The following is a 16,350-nucleotide window of genomic DNA, read 5'->3' as shown; positions in this document are numbered from 1 at the left end:
GATCTACAGCAAGGGGCCATAGACCTGCAAGGCTGATGGCGACCTTGCTTACTGTCTCCATCGTCAGTAGCAGTGACACGCCTGACCGAGGCTCTGTATGCGAAGAGTGCTAAAGCGATGTTTTCCCAATCCTTAAGATTCAATGTCCCCCCCTCCGGGTACCATGGACATTGAGCTTCAATCTCCTCAACCAATTTGCGCAGCTCCCCTCTCTTTATGGAGACCCTGCCGCATTTCGCTAACGCTTTTAGTTCGTTAACGTGCTTGTCATAAGCCCTGCTTTTGCAAGCTCCCATACTTACCGGTGTTTCGTCGGACGAGAGAGTGTCCTAGAACTCGGGTCCCTGGATGCGCCGATCCAGCGGACGGGCGATACCGACAGGTGGGTCCCTGGATGCGCCGATCCAGCGGACGTCGGTACCGCGGCCCTTTCCCAGGCGACGGTAAGCAGGGTGGAGGTTCGAGGATTCCCGGGTTTCGGCACCAGCTTGTAGTCGTGCCCGCGAGGTCAGCGCAAGAACGAGACGAGACGCGGTGATAACATCTGGTGGAGAGTGCCAGCAGCGGGAGCGCGAGTGTCCGTGCTCCTAGCGAGACTCTCGCATGCTGGTTCTTGGCACCTTTTATTATGATTCTAGCGGGGGCGTATAGAGGGGCAGAATGGGGGGGATTCCGGGAGAGCGGGGGACTGAGAGATCATCATGTGATGCATGATCTCACCTGGCTGCTACGTGCGGAGAGGAGCATCAGCGTCTGGGCCTAATCCTCACCTGGGGGCAAGACCATTGTCCCTTTGTCCGGGACACCCGGTGGTTGTGAGCCAGGTAGTTCATGACCCGTGACTCATCGGGGGATGAGGGGTGGGGGAGCGGTGCGACCAGAAGGCCGTAGGAGCGCCGGTGTTTTCTGGCTCTGATGGCACCCCCCCCTTCCCCCAAGAGCCAGTTCTGCCTGTTCGCTATCTCACTACCACAGGAGAAATTTGGATGTAGTTCATTTTTCTCTAGTTTTATAGTGCTGTGTTATTGTGTTGCTTGTTGTGTGCATTATATTGACCTTTTTTGCATTTCTGTCTGAAATCTTCATTGAGTGTCAGTGAGTAAGGTGGACTATAAATGAAATACATAAAAATAAATAGGTATTTCAGATGGCAGATCAATATTGTTATCCTAATCAGTTATATCCTTCTAAGCCCATTTATTTTAATTGACTTAGCAGGGTTTAACTCTGTTTAGGATTGCACAGTAAGTGTAAAAAAATAGTGGCTTTTTCTTAATCCATGCCTTAGGAGATGTTTGAGCCAGCTTTTCAGCTCTCATTCTTAGCTTCTTTTCTGCCACACACTTTCTGTTTCTTATACTTAGATCTTGCTATCAAGATAAATTCCTGTAGTATGCCTTAAAATGTTTAATCAATTCTCCACAATTGGAGACTAAATTTTTACTTTTTAAATAATAATTTGATGGTCTCATGGTCACCATTCTCACTTAGTTAATTAGTCCAAAATATTTTTGTGATTGTTAACATGGATCAGAATTGCCATTTTACACTTCAAATCGACTTTGAAGGAGTTCAAAATCCATATACTTCCCTGAGGGGTGAGAGTCAAGTGTGCTGAAAGACTAACTAATCTAGAAATGATTTTTTTTTGCCTTTGGACACACCAACAGTGACTGGCAACTGAAACTCATTGTCTCACATCTACAAACTTCTGTAGTTTCTTGCATCTTTCCTCAAGACCTTTCTTGCTGATCTTTTTGCATTAAGAACACAAAGCATACCCATGAAATATGTATTTGTGTGCACTTGCGCATGTTCATGCAGGGTAAAGTGCAAGGCCAAAGTGCACAGTAGGTTGTGTGAAGCAGGCACTAACTTCAGTGTCATGTAATGCACTAGCTGTTTTTCTTCTCAGAGCAGCATGCAGATCCCTCTTGGTGGTAGGAGTTTCTCAGTGTGGTTGCTCCTTCAAAAGGTTTTCCTTGGGTTGGGGTGTCAGTCTGACCCATTATTGTGTTTGGGCCTGGAAAACCTCGGTGAAGTCTAAGGTTGGCCATGAGGTTTACTTGATGATTTTGGGCAAGGTGCAAGCTTCCATTTGAATGATGGGAATAATCAAGACCTTTCTCACTGAAATGTTACGAAGATGTTGTCAAATGTTAAATGCAAGCCAGAACATATAATAACGGGTCAAGTGTCTGGAAAGAAAAGACGTTACTGCTGGCCGTAAAGGACAGGACATGCTACAGAAGAATTCTACTGTAGGGCAAATCAAATGACTGATGTTTGAGTCATCCCTGTGACTCTTAATCCTGGGAGGCAGAGCATGCCAGAATGTAGATGCTGGGAGAAATTGTATGTTAACATCTTCCTGATTTCTCCCATACAGAACAATACACAGTACATGTAGAGCTGCTTCTTTCATGCATGTTGGTTACTTAGTGACTGAAACATTTGGTGTTGACTAGCATGTATGAATGTGTCATTGCCAACACACTACCACAATAGAGCTTTAGCTTCAGATGTAGCGCTTTTCAGTGATGTACATAGGTAATTATCCAAATTATATACATGCACATGTGAACTGTCTTTCCAGTGTGTGCTTAAACATGAAAAATCCATTTTAGTGGTTTGTGGAACTTTTTTTAACCAGTTAACCCAAGTGCAGAGGCAGAGCGAGGGGGAGCCCCTGCCATGGCACCATCCGTCCCCGCCCTGCCACAGGAGACCCCCGCCCTACCCCCTCCACGGCCTGGCCCTGCCCCTCCACTGCTCTGCCCAGGGCGTCGTGCCCCACCCAGCCCTGTTGGCGCTACACCACTGCCCAAGTGAATGTTGAACATGATACACTGAAAACCTTTGTGATCACTTTTGGTCATCTGCCTGTGACAGTGTCGAAAAGTGATTGTTCTGGGGGTGGGTGGAGGGATTTCTTTTCATTGTAGAATAGCTACAGCTCTGGCAACAGTTAAACCACAAAATGAACGTAACCATGAGGAAGACTGTTATCTGTCATTACCCTGGCTTGGTTCTCAGTGAGGTGGTCAACCTGTAGCTGGCTGTACAAGTACTGGCTGCAGATGGAGAGTGATGACTGAATTCTCTTCAGTACCAAAAGGTACTCCTACTTACTCCTGCTCCAAGAAGTAACTGGCAGGGGGAGCCATCTCCCAGATCTCTTCAGTGTGCAGGGAATGTTACTGTACAGAGAAGCATTGTACCTTGTAAACTATGTTTGCATTCTAAAATAGTGCGGATTGAGAACAAGGCCTCTGTTTTCTGGAATTCTGGCCATGCTGGTGGATTTTTAGAAATAAGCTGTAGGATCAGCAGCTCTGTAAGATGTATTGGTTGTTAGTGGTTTATACTTCTTCAGACTACAGAAGTTAAATACTTTGTTGGCCTCAACTCTTTTCTAACTTAATTAGTGCTCTGTTATAGGGCCTGGGGTTTTGATTGATGTCCAGGTATGCACCTCAACTGTGAGCCTAAGGCCCTTCAGCAAAAGACCCTGATATTATGGAAGAATCAAGCTTGGAAAACAAAGGGTTTTTATTTGTAAAAAATAATTCCCCAGATTATGGTTAAGGAGATGGAAGAATGTCATAGCTCTGATGAGCAGGATTGTTCAAGAAAGCCCAGAGTTGAAAGAATGTAGAGAAAATGAACAAAAGGAAGCAAGATCTTTTGTGACATGCCGTCTGTTATGTTCCTTTAGTTCTGAGATTAGATGCTGTGCGGCATGTGGGGATAATATCTATCAGATGTGACAAGCTGGTGACACTGACAAAAATGTGCTGGCAGTTTGGGCCCTGGGTTTTGCATGATGAAGGAAGGAAACATCTGCTCTGCATTTCTGCTTTGGTGTGGAGTGTTTGTTCAGAGAGTTTGAGCTGACATATAATGAAACAAACGGCCTGTAGATTTGGTTGCTGTTTATTTTGCAGCAAGTGGAGATTGAACAGTTTATGCTGAATTAACACATGTTAAGAAGCAGCAAGATTTCTCCTTAATGCACAGGAAATTCCTCAGTCTGCACTTCTGTGATCTGCTTAAACTGAGCTCATCTGTCTTTTTCTTTTCCATTAGATGGAAGAGAGGAGATCAGCCTGTGCATGTATGGTAGTCAAGCACAGACAAGCATAGACAGCACCAAAGAACTGTGCAGAGTAAAAAAAACAACCAACTTCTGCACCTTCCTAGGCTTTAAATATTTAGCAGAAAATACAATCCCAGTATATTTTCTTACATAATTATAAGATCGAGAACCCTGCCACGTTACCTTTTCTCTCCTACCCTACCCCCGATCTTGATTCAGTGGAGTATTTCCAGGGGCAGAAGATTTTATACCCACTAAGTACAATTTTCTTGCCTCCTTGTACTGCTACAGAATATGCCTCCTGAAATGCTGCTCATGAAGAAAGGCATTTGGGAGGGGACCTTTTGGTTTTTGGCAAGAGCGGGAAGTAGTGAGAAGTTGCACTCCTTGGGAAGAAATCCATGCAAACCTCCTGATGGAAGTTCATATTTTATTATTAACCAAAGCAAAATTAATGCAGATTCTAGAGTTTGTCATATGGGTCTGAGTCAAGGGCATAGTCCACACTTCCTTTTTTATGGCTTGTGTATTCATCCATGAAGAGGGCTGTAACCATTTAAAATGTGTGTGTAGTTTTCTTCAGATGAGAGGTAAATTGTAGAAGGAAGGTGGGTAACAGGGGGATGAGAGAGAGGTGAGTGATTGACACTTGAGAGGGGCAGGGAAGGGTTTTTGTTTAGAAGGAGGGGAGGGATAGTCAGCCTGTTGGAAACGGAGAATGAGAAGGGGGTAAATAAACTGAGAACAGTATGATATTAACAGCCTGGAAGGCAGATTTCTGACTAGAATCCTTCCCAGGATTATATAAATACAAAACTGCCAAAAGAAATAGGTTGATTACACATAGAAGACATTGATAGACCAGAAAATTGAGACAAATCCTAATATGGTCACAGGGATTTAGAGAGAGAGAGAGAGAGAAGATTTATGTGAAGTGAAATTCACCTCTGCCAGACGTTATTGCCTCAAATTATTTTGCTCATTGTAGAAATAAAATAAATTACTTTTAATGACAATTAAGCTAAAGAAAATATGTAAGTAAAATTTTAATTTGTTCTAATTAACCTGGAATCCGACACCAGTAACTTATGAGGGTTTTCTCCTCATAACCACATAGACCTTTGAAATTGCTTTAGGGCTCTGATACAATAATTTAGGGGACATTAAAATGAGGGTTGGAATTAAGTTCCTGGGGGCAGGAATATATTCCTTGGAAAGAAAGGAATAAATAGACAGTATTTTGCACATGTATTTGTTCACAAAACAAGAAGAGTGGTCATCGCAAGGATCTTTTGGGGTAAGATGATGTGCTGGTAGTGTATGAAGTCAGTCAGTGTGAATCTGGCAGTGCATTTTAACTAATTAAATGAATTGCTGGGCATGGGCTGTACCTTCATGTTGGCAGTCAGGGGCTTCACTTCTGGAAAAAGAGGGCAGTCTAAACACTGACACTGCTAAAGGCATGCGCACCACGGCGAATGTATGTACCAATGGATACCAATAAAGTTATATAAATTGAGGCATCGGTAGGTTAAATGTTTTTGAATATTTATTTCAAAGAAAAACAGTAAACTAGCTCTTTAAGTGGAAAAGAGGGTCAACAAGAACAATATGGTATCAACAATAACTTTAAAAGTACAAAAACCTTAGCTTTTTTGGAAGGAAGGGTTTTAAACAATGGATCTTACAATAAAAACTGGAATGAACATGCCTGTTCACTGTGACTCAAAACTACCCTGCTTTTTAAAAGAATAGTTCATTATTTTTAGTGTACATACTTTAAAAATTGCACATGGCAGGTGTCATTTTAGAAGGGACATTCACACAACCTGTCAGGAGAGGAATGTTTATGTTAGCAGTACCAACATTTCAGAGTATCTTTAGGAGACCCTCCTGATGATACCACCCAGGTTTGGTGAAGTTTGGTTCAGGGGGTCCAAAGTTATGAAATGTAGCCCCATCTACTATTAGCTTCCATTGGAAACAATGGGGGATGGGACACACCCTTTGGGGTCCATAACTTTGGACCCCCTGTACCAAACTTGGCTGGTATCATCAGGAATGTCACCTGATGATATCCTGACATTTTGGTGCTGCTAGCTTAAATACTGTGCCCCCTGGTGGCCGACAAAGTAAAAACCCTACAATATTTTTTGAAATACAGCTGACTTGTGTATAAGTCAAGGGGGGCTTTTTCAGCACAAAAAATGGGCTGAAAACTCGACTTATACACGAGTATATACGGTATATGCCTTTCTCACTGGAACTCAAGATGAATTACTAGCTCCAGATAATAGCTGAATTGTGGCATTTTGCACCAACTGGAATTTCTGAATTGATTTTGAGGAGAGATCAGTGTACATTGCATTACAGTACTCTCTTGATTTCACCCGTATTTTTAATTTGTATAAAGGTTTCTATCCAGTGAGGCTTATGTAAAAGACAAAACTTCTATAGCTAATGAATGTCTTCCCAAACTTTAATCAGGATTATTAAATATTATGCATAGCTAAAGCCCACAAATAGAGTTAGTAAATAAACCTGCTTTCATTTGGCATCTAAAAGATATTCAAGTTGGTGCCATATAGATATGTTTGGGGAAGGCGTTCCAATGTATAAGGGCAGTGTAGTATGAGAGACCCAGGGGAACTCAGAGCAGGACCTCAACAAGTGGGCATTTTAATCCAAAAGAAGGCAGTCCAGTAATAAGTTACCAAAGAGGCTGAAGATTGGTCTGTAAGTGTGATTGTGCAGAAGCCATTTCGCTACACAGCCTCCATAACCTATAAAGTAGTTCACTAGAGGGATTTTTCCTGATGATGGGAGAACCTTTAGGTATGGTTGGTGGTTAGCAGGGTCTGAAGACTCTCCACACATTGGAGAGTCTTCAGAGCAGCCTTTAGAGCAGCCTGACATGGGGGCTGTTTTAAGTGACTTCCATGTAACCATATGTCGTTGGACTGGAGTATTGCTTGTCCAAGGTCTTTTACCAAGCAACTGACAGAAGTTGGATGAATGGAAGTGCAGTGCTGTGTTCACTCTGCCACTCAGTGATGGCTCTGTATTTTTTTTTTAATTTGAAGCTTAATGAAGATATGGAACAAGTAGCTTCTGGCCTAGTGGCAGGAATAGAAGAAGTGGATGAAGACGATATCAGGTCAACTATCCTTCCAGGTGAAGACTGCTGATCTAAAGGTTCTCAAGTATAATCAGTAATGTGATTAAGTGAGTGCCCTGGGCCCTGTTTTTTTCTTGACAAGAAACTAATAAGATAATATCACTTCTCTGAGGCCAGCGGATAGTAGACATCAAAGAATATCAGAGCCACTTGCACGAAGGAGCAGGTGGCAGAATGGCTTATAATGCGACATTGCAGAGACTCTCTTGAAATGCAGTCTGGCTGTGATAGACTTGTAGCAATTGGGCACAGAAGTCGTACCGCCCCTGTAATGGGCTAATCTGTGCCCTGCTTGCAATACATATTTTTCTCTTTATTTTAAACAATTAAAATTTGCCTTTCTCCCAGACAACTGGAACCCAAGATGGTTAACAGCAACAAAGCTGAACAAAAAATATAATCCTAAAAGCAACAACATTAAAACAGTCAACAGAAAAAAAAGCTTTGCAATTCAAGGCCACCCACAAAACAATCATACTGAGGAGCCAAAGGCTTTTCTAAAGAGTTTTAAAGAGGAAAGCAGGGTGGCAACTCAGCATCATGCTCTCACATTTTAAACATGGAACATCTTGAAATTCTGACTCAGATGCATGATTTATTCCTAGACAGCAGCAGCGGTTCAGTGCGTTTCAGCAAGTCCTGCCTGAAGAATGTCTTCTCAGTCATTCTTCTCTTCATTTACCTCCTGCTTATGGCTGTAGCTGTTTTCCTAGTCTACCAAACCATTGCTGACTTTCGAGAAAAGCTCAAGCACCCTGTGATGTCCGTCTCTTACAAGGAAGTGCCTTTTTATGATGCTCCTGGTAAGTCTGGAAGCTAAACCATCTGTTTGGGGGGAAACCACACAGTCTGTGGAACTTCTCTTTAGATGTCCACAGACTGACACTTGACTGTTTTTTGAGTTTAGTATTACTCAGGTTGGTATTATGTTGGGTTGCAGGGCTTTTGCTACATGTGCGGTCACTTAAACACTTCCTCTGTAAACCAGTCGTTTCTTTCCCCAAGCAACCTTGAGAACTTTGTTATGGTGCTGAAAATTCTGTCACAGGTCCCCTGAGGTCGGAGTCATGGCAGTGAGTAGTTTATGTTTTGTGTGTGGACACACTGTTTAGGTACTCTTCAGCAGAACCTGAAGGGCAGAATTTAATGTTACAAGATGCAGAAGACTGCTGTCAAAAATGGTGACTGCAGCTTGAGTTTTCCTCTTCCCCTTAAAACCTGTAGTACAACTTTCTCTGTGTCCTGAAGTCATCATTTGATTCTGTCTTGCCTCAAACCCCTTTTGTGGTTTCAACATTGGTTAATCATACGCTTAACTCTCTTGCATTGAAATAAATAGGGCTTAAAATGCTTATATTTAGCAGTTACAGATCTTTTCCTGTACTTCCCACCTTCCTTTTCTCAACCAGAGTGATTGAGCAGGCAGTGACTTACCAGCTGTAGGAGTTGTGAGTTGAACTTGATTATCTAAATTCATTTGACGCTAGCTTCGCTGAAACTGCAACAGGCCATCGTTTAAGACAGGGATGACTGTGGTTGTCCTAGTAAATGACTTGTGGGAAAGAGACTGGAAAAGGATGACCATGTTGAATCTCCAGATCTATTGTATTACTGGCCTTTCTGGGAGAGGCACTGTTGTATGGTGGTTTCACTCTTACCTGGTTTGCAGTGTAAGAAGGTGGTTCTGTGAACTGTGGCATCCCTTTCTCAGCAGCCAGCAAAATGGAAGATAACCCAATCCACAAGTTGGCCCTGAATATAAATATATGTATATTCATTAGCTGTATAATAAGGATAAGATTTTATTCTTCTATCTAACCATCCTAGTCTCCCTCCATTCTTTGTGTATTAGCATAACTGAGAAAACAGAATGGATCTTCAAAACTGTGGTGGCCAAGTGTCTGGGTGCCAGACTGTCTTGATGCTGTTGCACAAGACCGTGGAATGGCAGGGGCTGAGTTTTTTTTGGACACATCCCTATGAGGAGAAGATGTAGCGGTAAGTATTGCTGAAGCCAAAATTTGAAGCCCCTGCATCCAAAAAAGAAGTTCCCTGACAAGCAGGCATAGCTTTAACACCCAGAAGTCCCCAATTGGAGCCTCAGATTTTGCCTGTTCAGAATTTCATAGCACATGAAGTTGACTGCATTTTTAGTAATATCGGTGCGTGTGTGATGTTTACAAAGACCTGTGTCTAGCCCAGTTTATGAGGTATATAATGTTTGCCTTCCATTGTTTATCCCCACTATAGGCATTGCCCTCTATCCAGGCAAGGCTGAACTGCTGACCTGTAAGCATCATTACTATGATTATATTTTGCCTCTGGTCAACCCAGGTCAGCCAGGAAAAATTGAATGCACTATTCAAAGAGTCAACTACACAGATCCCTTTACTAATCAAACCAAGGTAATAATTTAAGTGAACAACCAAGCTCTAGAGACATTGTTGATGTTCCACTGCTTTGAAACTTTCCCAGCTTAGTTTTTGTTTGTCAATTTAGCTTGCTATGCATGGTACTTTAATTAAATAAGTTAGAAGTGGATAAAAATTCTTTGCTGATGCATATGTGAAATCTACTTAATTATGTCTCCATTTGCCTAATATACTGTGCATGAGGGTGGCAAATTCACAAATTTAAACACAAGTCTGCTCAAATTACATGTAAAACAGAGGTGCCTCTTTGGGGAACCAAAAGAGCACCCGGACAGGAATGTGGATCCCCCCCTTCCTCCATTACCTACTGCTCTTCAATTTTTCCTGCATGAGCTTCAGTACTGGAAGAGGGCCTGGCTGGAGGGGAAACCACAGGCAGAAAAGCTGTTAACTCATTTCAAACTCAGTCATGTAGCTCTTTAAGTTACACCCGCCTCCTTACTTCACATAGCAATGGAATGAACCCTCGTTTAAAGACACCATTATCTGTAGTTAAAGTCTTGGAGGTGATGGCTGTGGAATCTCAGGCTGAGCAGATATGGATCGTTTGAAGTGAGGATGGCTCAGTAGCACCATTGCTCCGTGCAGAAAGTTGTTTACCCCACTGTGGACTCTGTCCAGGCAGCAGGTTTTGGTGGATTCAGGCTGAACTGGAAAACCTTGACTCCTTTCCTTCAGTGGCAAATGGATTTGCCCATTACATATAGAGAGTGAGCGCATGTACGCAAGAGTAAGCATGCTGAATTGATCGGCCATCAACTGTACCAACTTTGGATACTCTTTTTGCTCAGTTTCAGTGCCCGGCTGTAATGTGTAGATGATGATGATGATAGCCTGCCATAGCAAACTGTCATAAGGATCACTAAATAACCGCTATGGAGTGATTTGTGCACCTGAAATGCATTGAACAAATTCCTCAAAGTTCCATTACTCACTCAGGCAATCTAATTTCCTTTTGCTTGGTTTGCCAGTAGTTCTTACACCTTCAGTTATGTGAAAAGACTGGCCTTTTTGTATTGTATTGAACATAAAACTTAGGAGGCCAAGATTTCCTTTTGTAAACTTTTTGCATATGTCTTCTGTGCTCCTTGTGCTCATAGAAACATGCTGTGATCGTCCAAGGACCTCGTGATGTGAAGAAACGGGAACTGGTATTCATGCAGTTCCACCTAAATGAAACAGACCAGGATTTCAGCGCAATAGACTATCTACTCTTTTCCTCTTACCAAGAATTCCTCAACAGGTATAGTCATGTTTTCTATCCAATAAAAATACAGCCTGGTTCCAAATGTGCACATGTAGTGCTTATGGGCCTCCATTCTCAGCTACATCAAAATACATCCTGCCAAATCAATAGGACCCAATGAGCACTGCACTGCAGTTCAGATGGGGTTGTGCATCTGTAGTTGCCTAACTTATGTGCACATGGCTGTACCTTGCTGAATCGGGTGATAAACTGAAATTCAACACTCTGATGCACTCATTTTCTACACAAAAAGGTATTTTACTGGTACAAAATGATGAAATCTTGTGTTTGCATCTCCACTATGTTGATCTGGGCTTGCTGTGTTTTTTGCATGCTATTTTAGATAGGCTGTGGTTCTGAGGTTTGTGGAGTCAGCACATGTGGCACAGGAGGGATTGTTCTGCAAAAAGCTGGAGATCCACTCTTTGGGTGGATCTGCTGTACAGAGGAATATCCTTTTGTTCCAGTTTCACTCTCGTGATGCCTCTAAAAGTCTTGGGAATTATAGCTGCATGATAGTGCTGAAAATTCTGTGCTAGGGATATCTGGTCCCTACCTCTTTCCTAAACAGCTGTTCCAGGAGTAGCTTGGGGGAGAAGAAATCAGTTACAGTCATTTAAAATCTGTGGCAAGGAAATGCCTTTTGTTTCCCAGACTTCCATTTAACCCTGGCTTAGTGTAACCAGCCATGTGGTTTGATGCTGGCCTCAGCTCACCCGGGTCCAGCTTTACACTGCAGGTTTCCAGTCTGCAGTTTAAAGCTCGATCCAAGCCTTGCTGAGGCCAGGATCAGAATAGCACCAGGGGCCGGCTGGCTTTAGCTTTTCCCTGTTGGCTCCACTCTAGCAACTGCCTTTGGATCATAACTGGAAAAGGGCTGGGAAGCAGTCCTTTAATGTACATGTCCACTTGCACCATAATACATAAGCTGCATTTGTCCTTTCAACATGTGTGTATGCATGAAGAAACTTTATCATTCTAGGAAACAAAGCAGAATGCAGTACCTTTTGGCAGGCTGCAAAATGAACCTCTAACTGATTAAAATGCTGCATTTGAATGAATTCTGTCCAATTGGTTGCTTAGAAGCTGTCCATATAAATTAAGCTTAGTATGTATCCTACTTCAGAATCCACTTGTCTTCCGAGAGATTTTCACATTGGCTGCTGGGGTAACCTATAATTAGCCTCTATAGAAAAGCTTTTCAGAATGAAGTGGGCAAAACTGAATAACGGACAGTGTTATCCAGAAGAACGGTAACTGTGCAGCAGCTGGGCAACGTTCAGGAATGGTGTAGCTGAGCCATACCCAAAACAGCATGTTGCATTGTGATCAGTCTCCGGACAGCACTGAAAAAAGCAGCACCAGGGGAAAGGAATGCCAATGGGGAGGGGAGGGCTTGTGCTCTTGGCCATCAGGTTGGGCAACAGCCAGCATGAGGGTGGAGGAACCAGGAAGGAGTGAGATGTGGAGGCCAGCCCAGGGGCTGCAAGGAGGAGGGATTAGGCAAAGGAGGACCAAGGGGAATAGAATAGAATAGAATAGAATAGAATAGAATAGAATAGAATAGAATAGAATAGAATAGAATAGAATAGAATCTTTATTGGCCAAGTGTGATTGGACACACAAGGAATTTGTCTCCGGTGCATATGCTCTCAGTGTACATAAAAGAAAATACATTTGTCAAGAATCATAAGGTACAGCACTTAATGATTGTCATATAGGTCTAGTAAGCAATCAGGAAACAATCAATAGTAATAAAAACATAAAATGTAAAATCATAAAATAAAATGAAATGTCAGCACAGGCTATAGTCATACAGTCATAATTGGGAGGAGATGGGTAATAGGAATGATGAAAAAAGTAGTGCAGTAATTATATAATAAATATATAATAAATAGTTTGACATTATCGAGGGAATTATTTAACAGAGTGATGGCATTCGGGAAAAAACTGTTCTTATGTCTAGTTGTCTTGGTGTGCAGTGCTCTGTAGCGACGTTTAGAGGGTAAGAGTTGAAACAGTTTATGTCCAGGATGCGAGGGGTCAGTAAATATTTTCACAGCCCTTTTTTTGACCCGTGCACCCGTGCACATTCAGGATGTGCGGGGGTAGGCTGCCCCCGCACATCCTGAAGGGGGTACCAGGATAGCGGGCAGGTGGGTCCTGTCAGAGCATCAGGGGACTGCAGAGGTGCAGGGGAAGTGAGAAGGGATCATCAGCAACCCCGAAAGCCCAAGGGACAGTGTGATGAATTGGTCCAGGCTACAGGAACAAGGAAGTCACACCAGCCTGTTAAAACCTTTGATCCTCAGAGAAACCAAACTGGCCAGCCAAATGGTTTGGAGCAAAGAATTATTTTAGAAGCACATGTCAGGAAATGGAAGTTACCTGAAAAGCAAGTGAGACAAAGGGAGGGCATTTCCACCATGTACCAAGCCCTAGGAAGCATCTTTTGGCTTGAGGTCTGAACAGAAACATAAAGAGAACATGCTTGGCTGAGAAATCTCTGTAACAGAAATGTGTTTATTTCTTTGTTTTCAACTGTACAATAAAATACGTGAGAACTCAGCAGTTTGGAGTATTTGGAGACAAGAACCCAGAACTGAAACACAGGATTGGACCTCCCCCAGTCCTGATTATCGTTCATCAGCAACACTGATGAAGATAACCCCTATGGTCAGATTGCAGTGTGCTGCCAGTGAGGAGGTAGGCACTTCCATCTCAGGGGCCTGCAAAGAGCAGGAAAGGCTATCCAAGTTTTTTTCCATCCATGCCTGCCTCTCAGAGACACCCCTGCCAAAGCATGTAATGGCTCAAGGTGGTAAGATGATGGTGGCCGACAGACCCTCCATCCAGCAATTTGCCTGCAAAATAGATTTTAGCCATTCACAGGAGTAAGCTTGAATTGAGGAAATGGGAGCCATGCCTACAACAGAGGGAGGGTCCATCAAGACACGTCCTTGGTGACACTCCAGCCCTAGACTACCACACACACCCCAGCATCTATCCACTAGAACAATAGATGTAGTTGTAGGCTGTCCTCATCAGCAGTGCAGGCCCTTGCTGCCAACTCCAAACTCAGAAACAGCTGAGCTCCCTTATGACCATTGCTGGGATGCAGTGGCCGCCATCCCCGAGGGCGAGGGCATCTGGGGGTATGGTGGCCTCTGCATGGTCCCCCCAGACCCATCGCCATGCATCTCACTCCAGGACCATCAGGAAAGGCTCATCTCTGCAGAGGATGGGAAACAGTTGCATTTCTGTCTCATGCCTCCCTTCTGCCCAATCCGCGTAGCATCACACCACCTTGTTGGTGGGACCTGGGGGCACAGGAGACGTAGATCCAGAGTTGTTGCCACTGGGCGGCCCTGGGGAGTACAGAAGCTGCCTGGCTTGTGAGGGCTGCCGGCCCCAGTAGTGAGAGAGGGGCCTATACTGGTGCAGCCTCCCTATTTGGTCTTGTCCGTGCACCTGTTGTAATTGTGGTTGGGTGGGAGAGCACAGCCACAGAGTGTGTGGACACTGCTCTCCTAATGGGTTGTCTTCGCATGTACATCATCCCTGCAGAAATGAGAGTTTCCCAGTTTCTATGATGACCATACAGAGCACACTGGTATTAACTGAAAATGGAGTTGTGGAATGCTGCCTAACAGGGGACTGAAATTAAATCCATGCGCACGTTACAGAAGTTAACAGTACCCTGGGGCTATTTTAACCTCCCTCACCCTTGCCAAATCAACTTGGATGAAAACATTATTCAACCTGTTTTCAAACAGAGCTTGAGCAGTAGCCAGCTTTTGTACTACAAAGCTATTCTTTACAGAAAAATAGGCATAGGATCAGATTAAACATACTGTGTAGATGCATTCTATTTTTGAGAAACATTCTCTTCGAGACAGAGCTTGGGCAACAGATTGCAATTAAAAATATGGAACTGAATTATTCATCATAGTTGATGGTCTCTCTCTTGGAGCTCTGAGGAATACAGAGGGTCTGTTCTTAAAAGTGTGCAACCAAGTTTGTTCAGGCACTATATTTTGAGCACTAGTTCACCTAAGCTGTGATGTCGTATATTTTTGATCTGGGGGAGTAATTTATCCATGTGCGCTCAGGCTGCCTTTGAGATCCTTTTGCTGCTTAGCTGTGAAGGAGGTGAAAAAGAAAAGATTGCGTGGAAAATCTGGTCTGTGACACCTTGCAGTGTTTTGCTCCCCTCAAGGCAATGAATCCTACATAGCAATATGTATTTTACTTTTCCTTGCCTTTTCCCACTACAGTCCAAACAAGTCAGAATTTATGAAGAGGCGTGAAACCTCCTACTCCAGCTGGAAATTCTCTGGTGGTTTTCGAACCTGGGTCAAAATGTCTTTGGTGAAGACGAAAGAAGAAGAAGGCAGAGAGACAGTTGAATTCAGACAGGAGGTAAAGTGGTCTAATGCAGCTTCTTAGTCGTGTCGGGCAACAAGTATATCTTTCGCTGTTCACGAATTCCTGTGATGTCCTTCCTGCAGCCTGCTTTGCTAAGAGGAACAGCTCCAAAAGCTTATCAGGTTGGACAAAACGGTATAGCACAAGGGTGTCCAGTTCTGGCGCCCCAGATGTTCATGGACTACAATTCCCATCAGCCCCCAGCCAGATGTTATGGACTACAATTCCCATCAGCCCTTGCCAGCATAGCTAATTGGCCATGCTGGCAGGGGCTGATGGGAATTGTAGTCCATAACATCTGGAGTGCCAAAAGTTCACCACCATGGTCATAGAACCTACCCTCCAAAGTAGTCATTTTTCCTAGAGGAACTTTTCTGTTGTCTGGAGATCAATTGTAATTCTGGGAGATCTTCAGGCCCATCTGGTAAGTCCGTGGCAGTCGTAAGCCCAGCTTTAGTGGTTTCATGATTTTGCACTTTTCCCGATTTCATGCACACTTCTGTGAGCAGCAGGAAGTTGGCTGCCAGTGCTACAAAGTTTAGTTGCCCTTGAATGAGAGAGAACAGGAGGTTAACAATGTCTTCATTATCTGCTTACATGTAAAGTGTGTATAAAACTCATTCCTTCAAAAGAAAAGTCCCAGCAATTTACATCCAGTTCCCACGACAAGTAGCTCTACCTGCTTTAGTCAACTCAAGCAAAAACACAGAGCTGTAAGTTCAAATTGTGTCTGACGTTTCTTTGCCTTTCTTGTTAAGGTTGTGGCATTCCAAAACCCGAAAAGAGATTTTCAGCCATTCAGACATATTAAGCCTTTTTAACCCTGATCATCCTGCCATAGCAATAGACCTGTTTAGACTGGAATGCCAAACCTCCTCTCCCACAGAAACTGACCCGGGGGAGGGGGGGGCAAATTCACCACGGGGAGCGGATTCATCTTCTCTGGGGCGCTTATCCCGGCGAAGGG

The 16,350-nt window shown here is 43.5% G+C and overlaps 1 protein-coding gene across 6 annotated transcripts in view; it reads left to right on the top strand.

Annotated features, from left to right (window-relative positions):
- PACC1 (proton activated chloride channel 1) overlaps positions 1-16,350 on the top strand; it is a 29,203-nt gene that overhangs the window by 7,180 nt on the left and 5,673 nt on the right. For 4 of the 6 annotated variants that reach the window (XM_048488050.1, XM_048487965.1, XM_048488140.1 and 1 more), the window contains 5 exons: positions 7,183-7,273; positions 7,883-8,080; positions 9,528-9,682; positions 10,810-10,952; positions 15,233-15,377. In XM_048488050.1, coding sequence (XP_048344007.1) covers positions 7,195-7,273; positions 7,883-8,080; positions 9,528-9,682; positions 10,810-10,952; positions 15,233-15,377 — 720 coding nt within the window. In that variant the 5' untranslated portion in view covers positions 7,183-7,194. Of the gene's footprint in view, positions 1-7,182; positions 7,325-7,882; positions 8,081-9,527; positions 9,683-10,809; positions 10,953-15,232; positions 15,378-16,350 lie in introns of those variants that run through there. The other 2 variants (XM_048488329.1, XM_048488416.1) reach the window with 2 other exon arrangements.

Source organism: Sphaerodactylus townsendi, linkage group LG01, assembly GCF_021028975.2.
Source record: "Sphaerodactylus townsendi isolate TG3544 linkage group LG01, MPM_Stown_v2.3, whole genome shotgun sequence".
In the NCBI taxonomy this organism is placed as follows: domain Eukaryota; kingdom Metazoa; phylum Chordata; class Lepidosauria; order Squamata; family Sphaerodactylidae; genus Sphaerodactylus; species Sphaerodactylus townsendi.
This window is presented reverse-complemented; position numbering and strand designations above follow the sequence as displayed.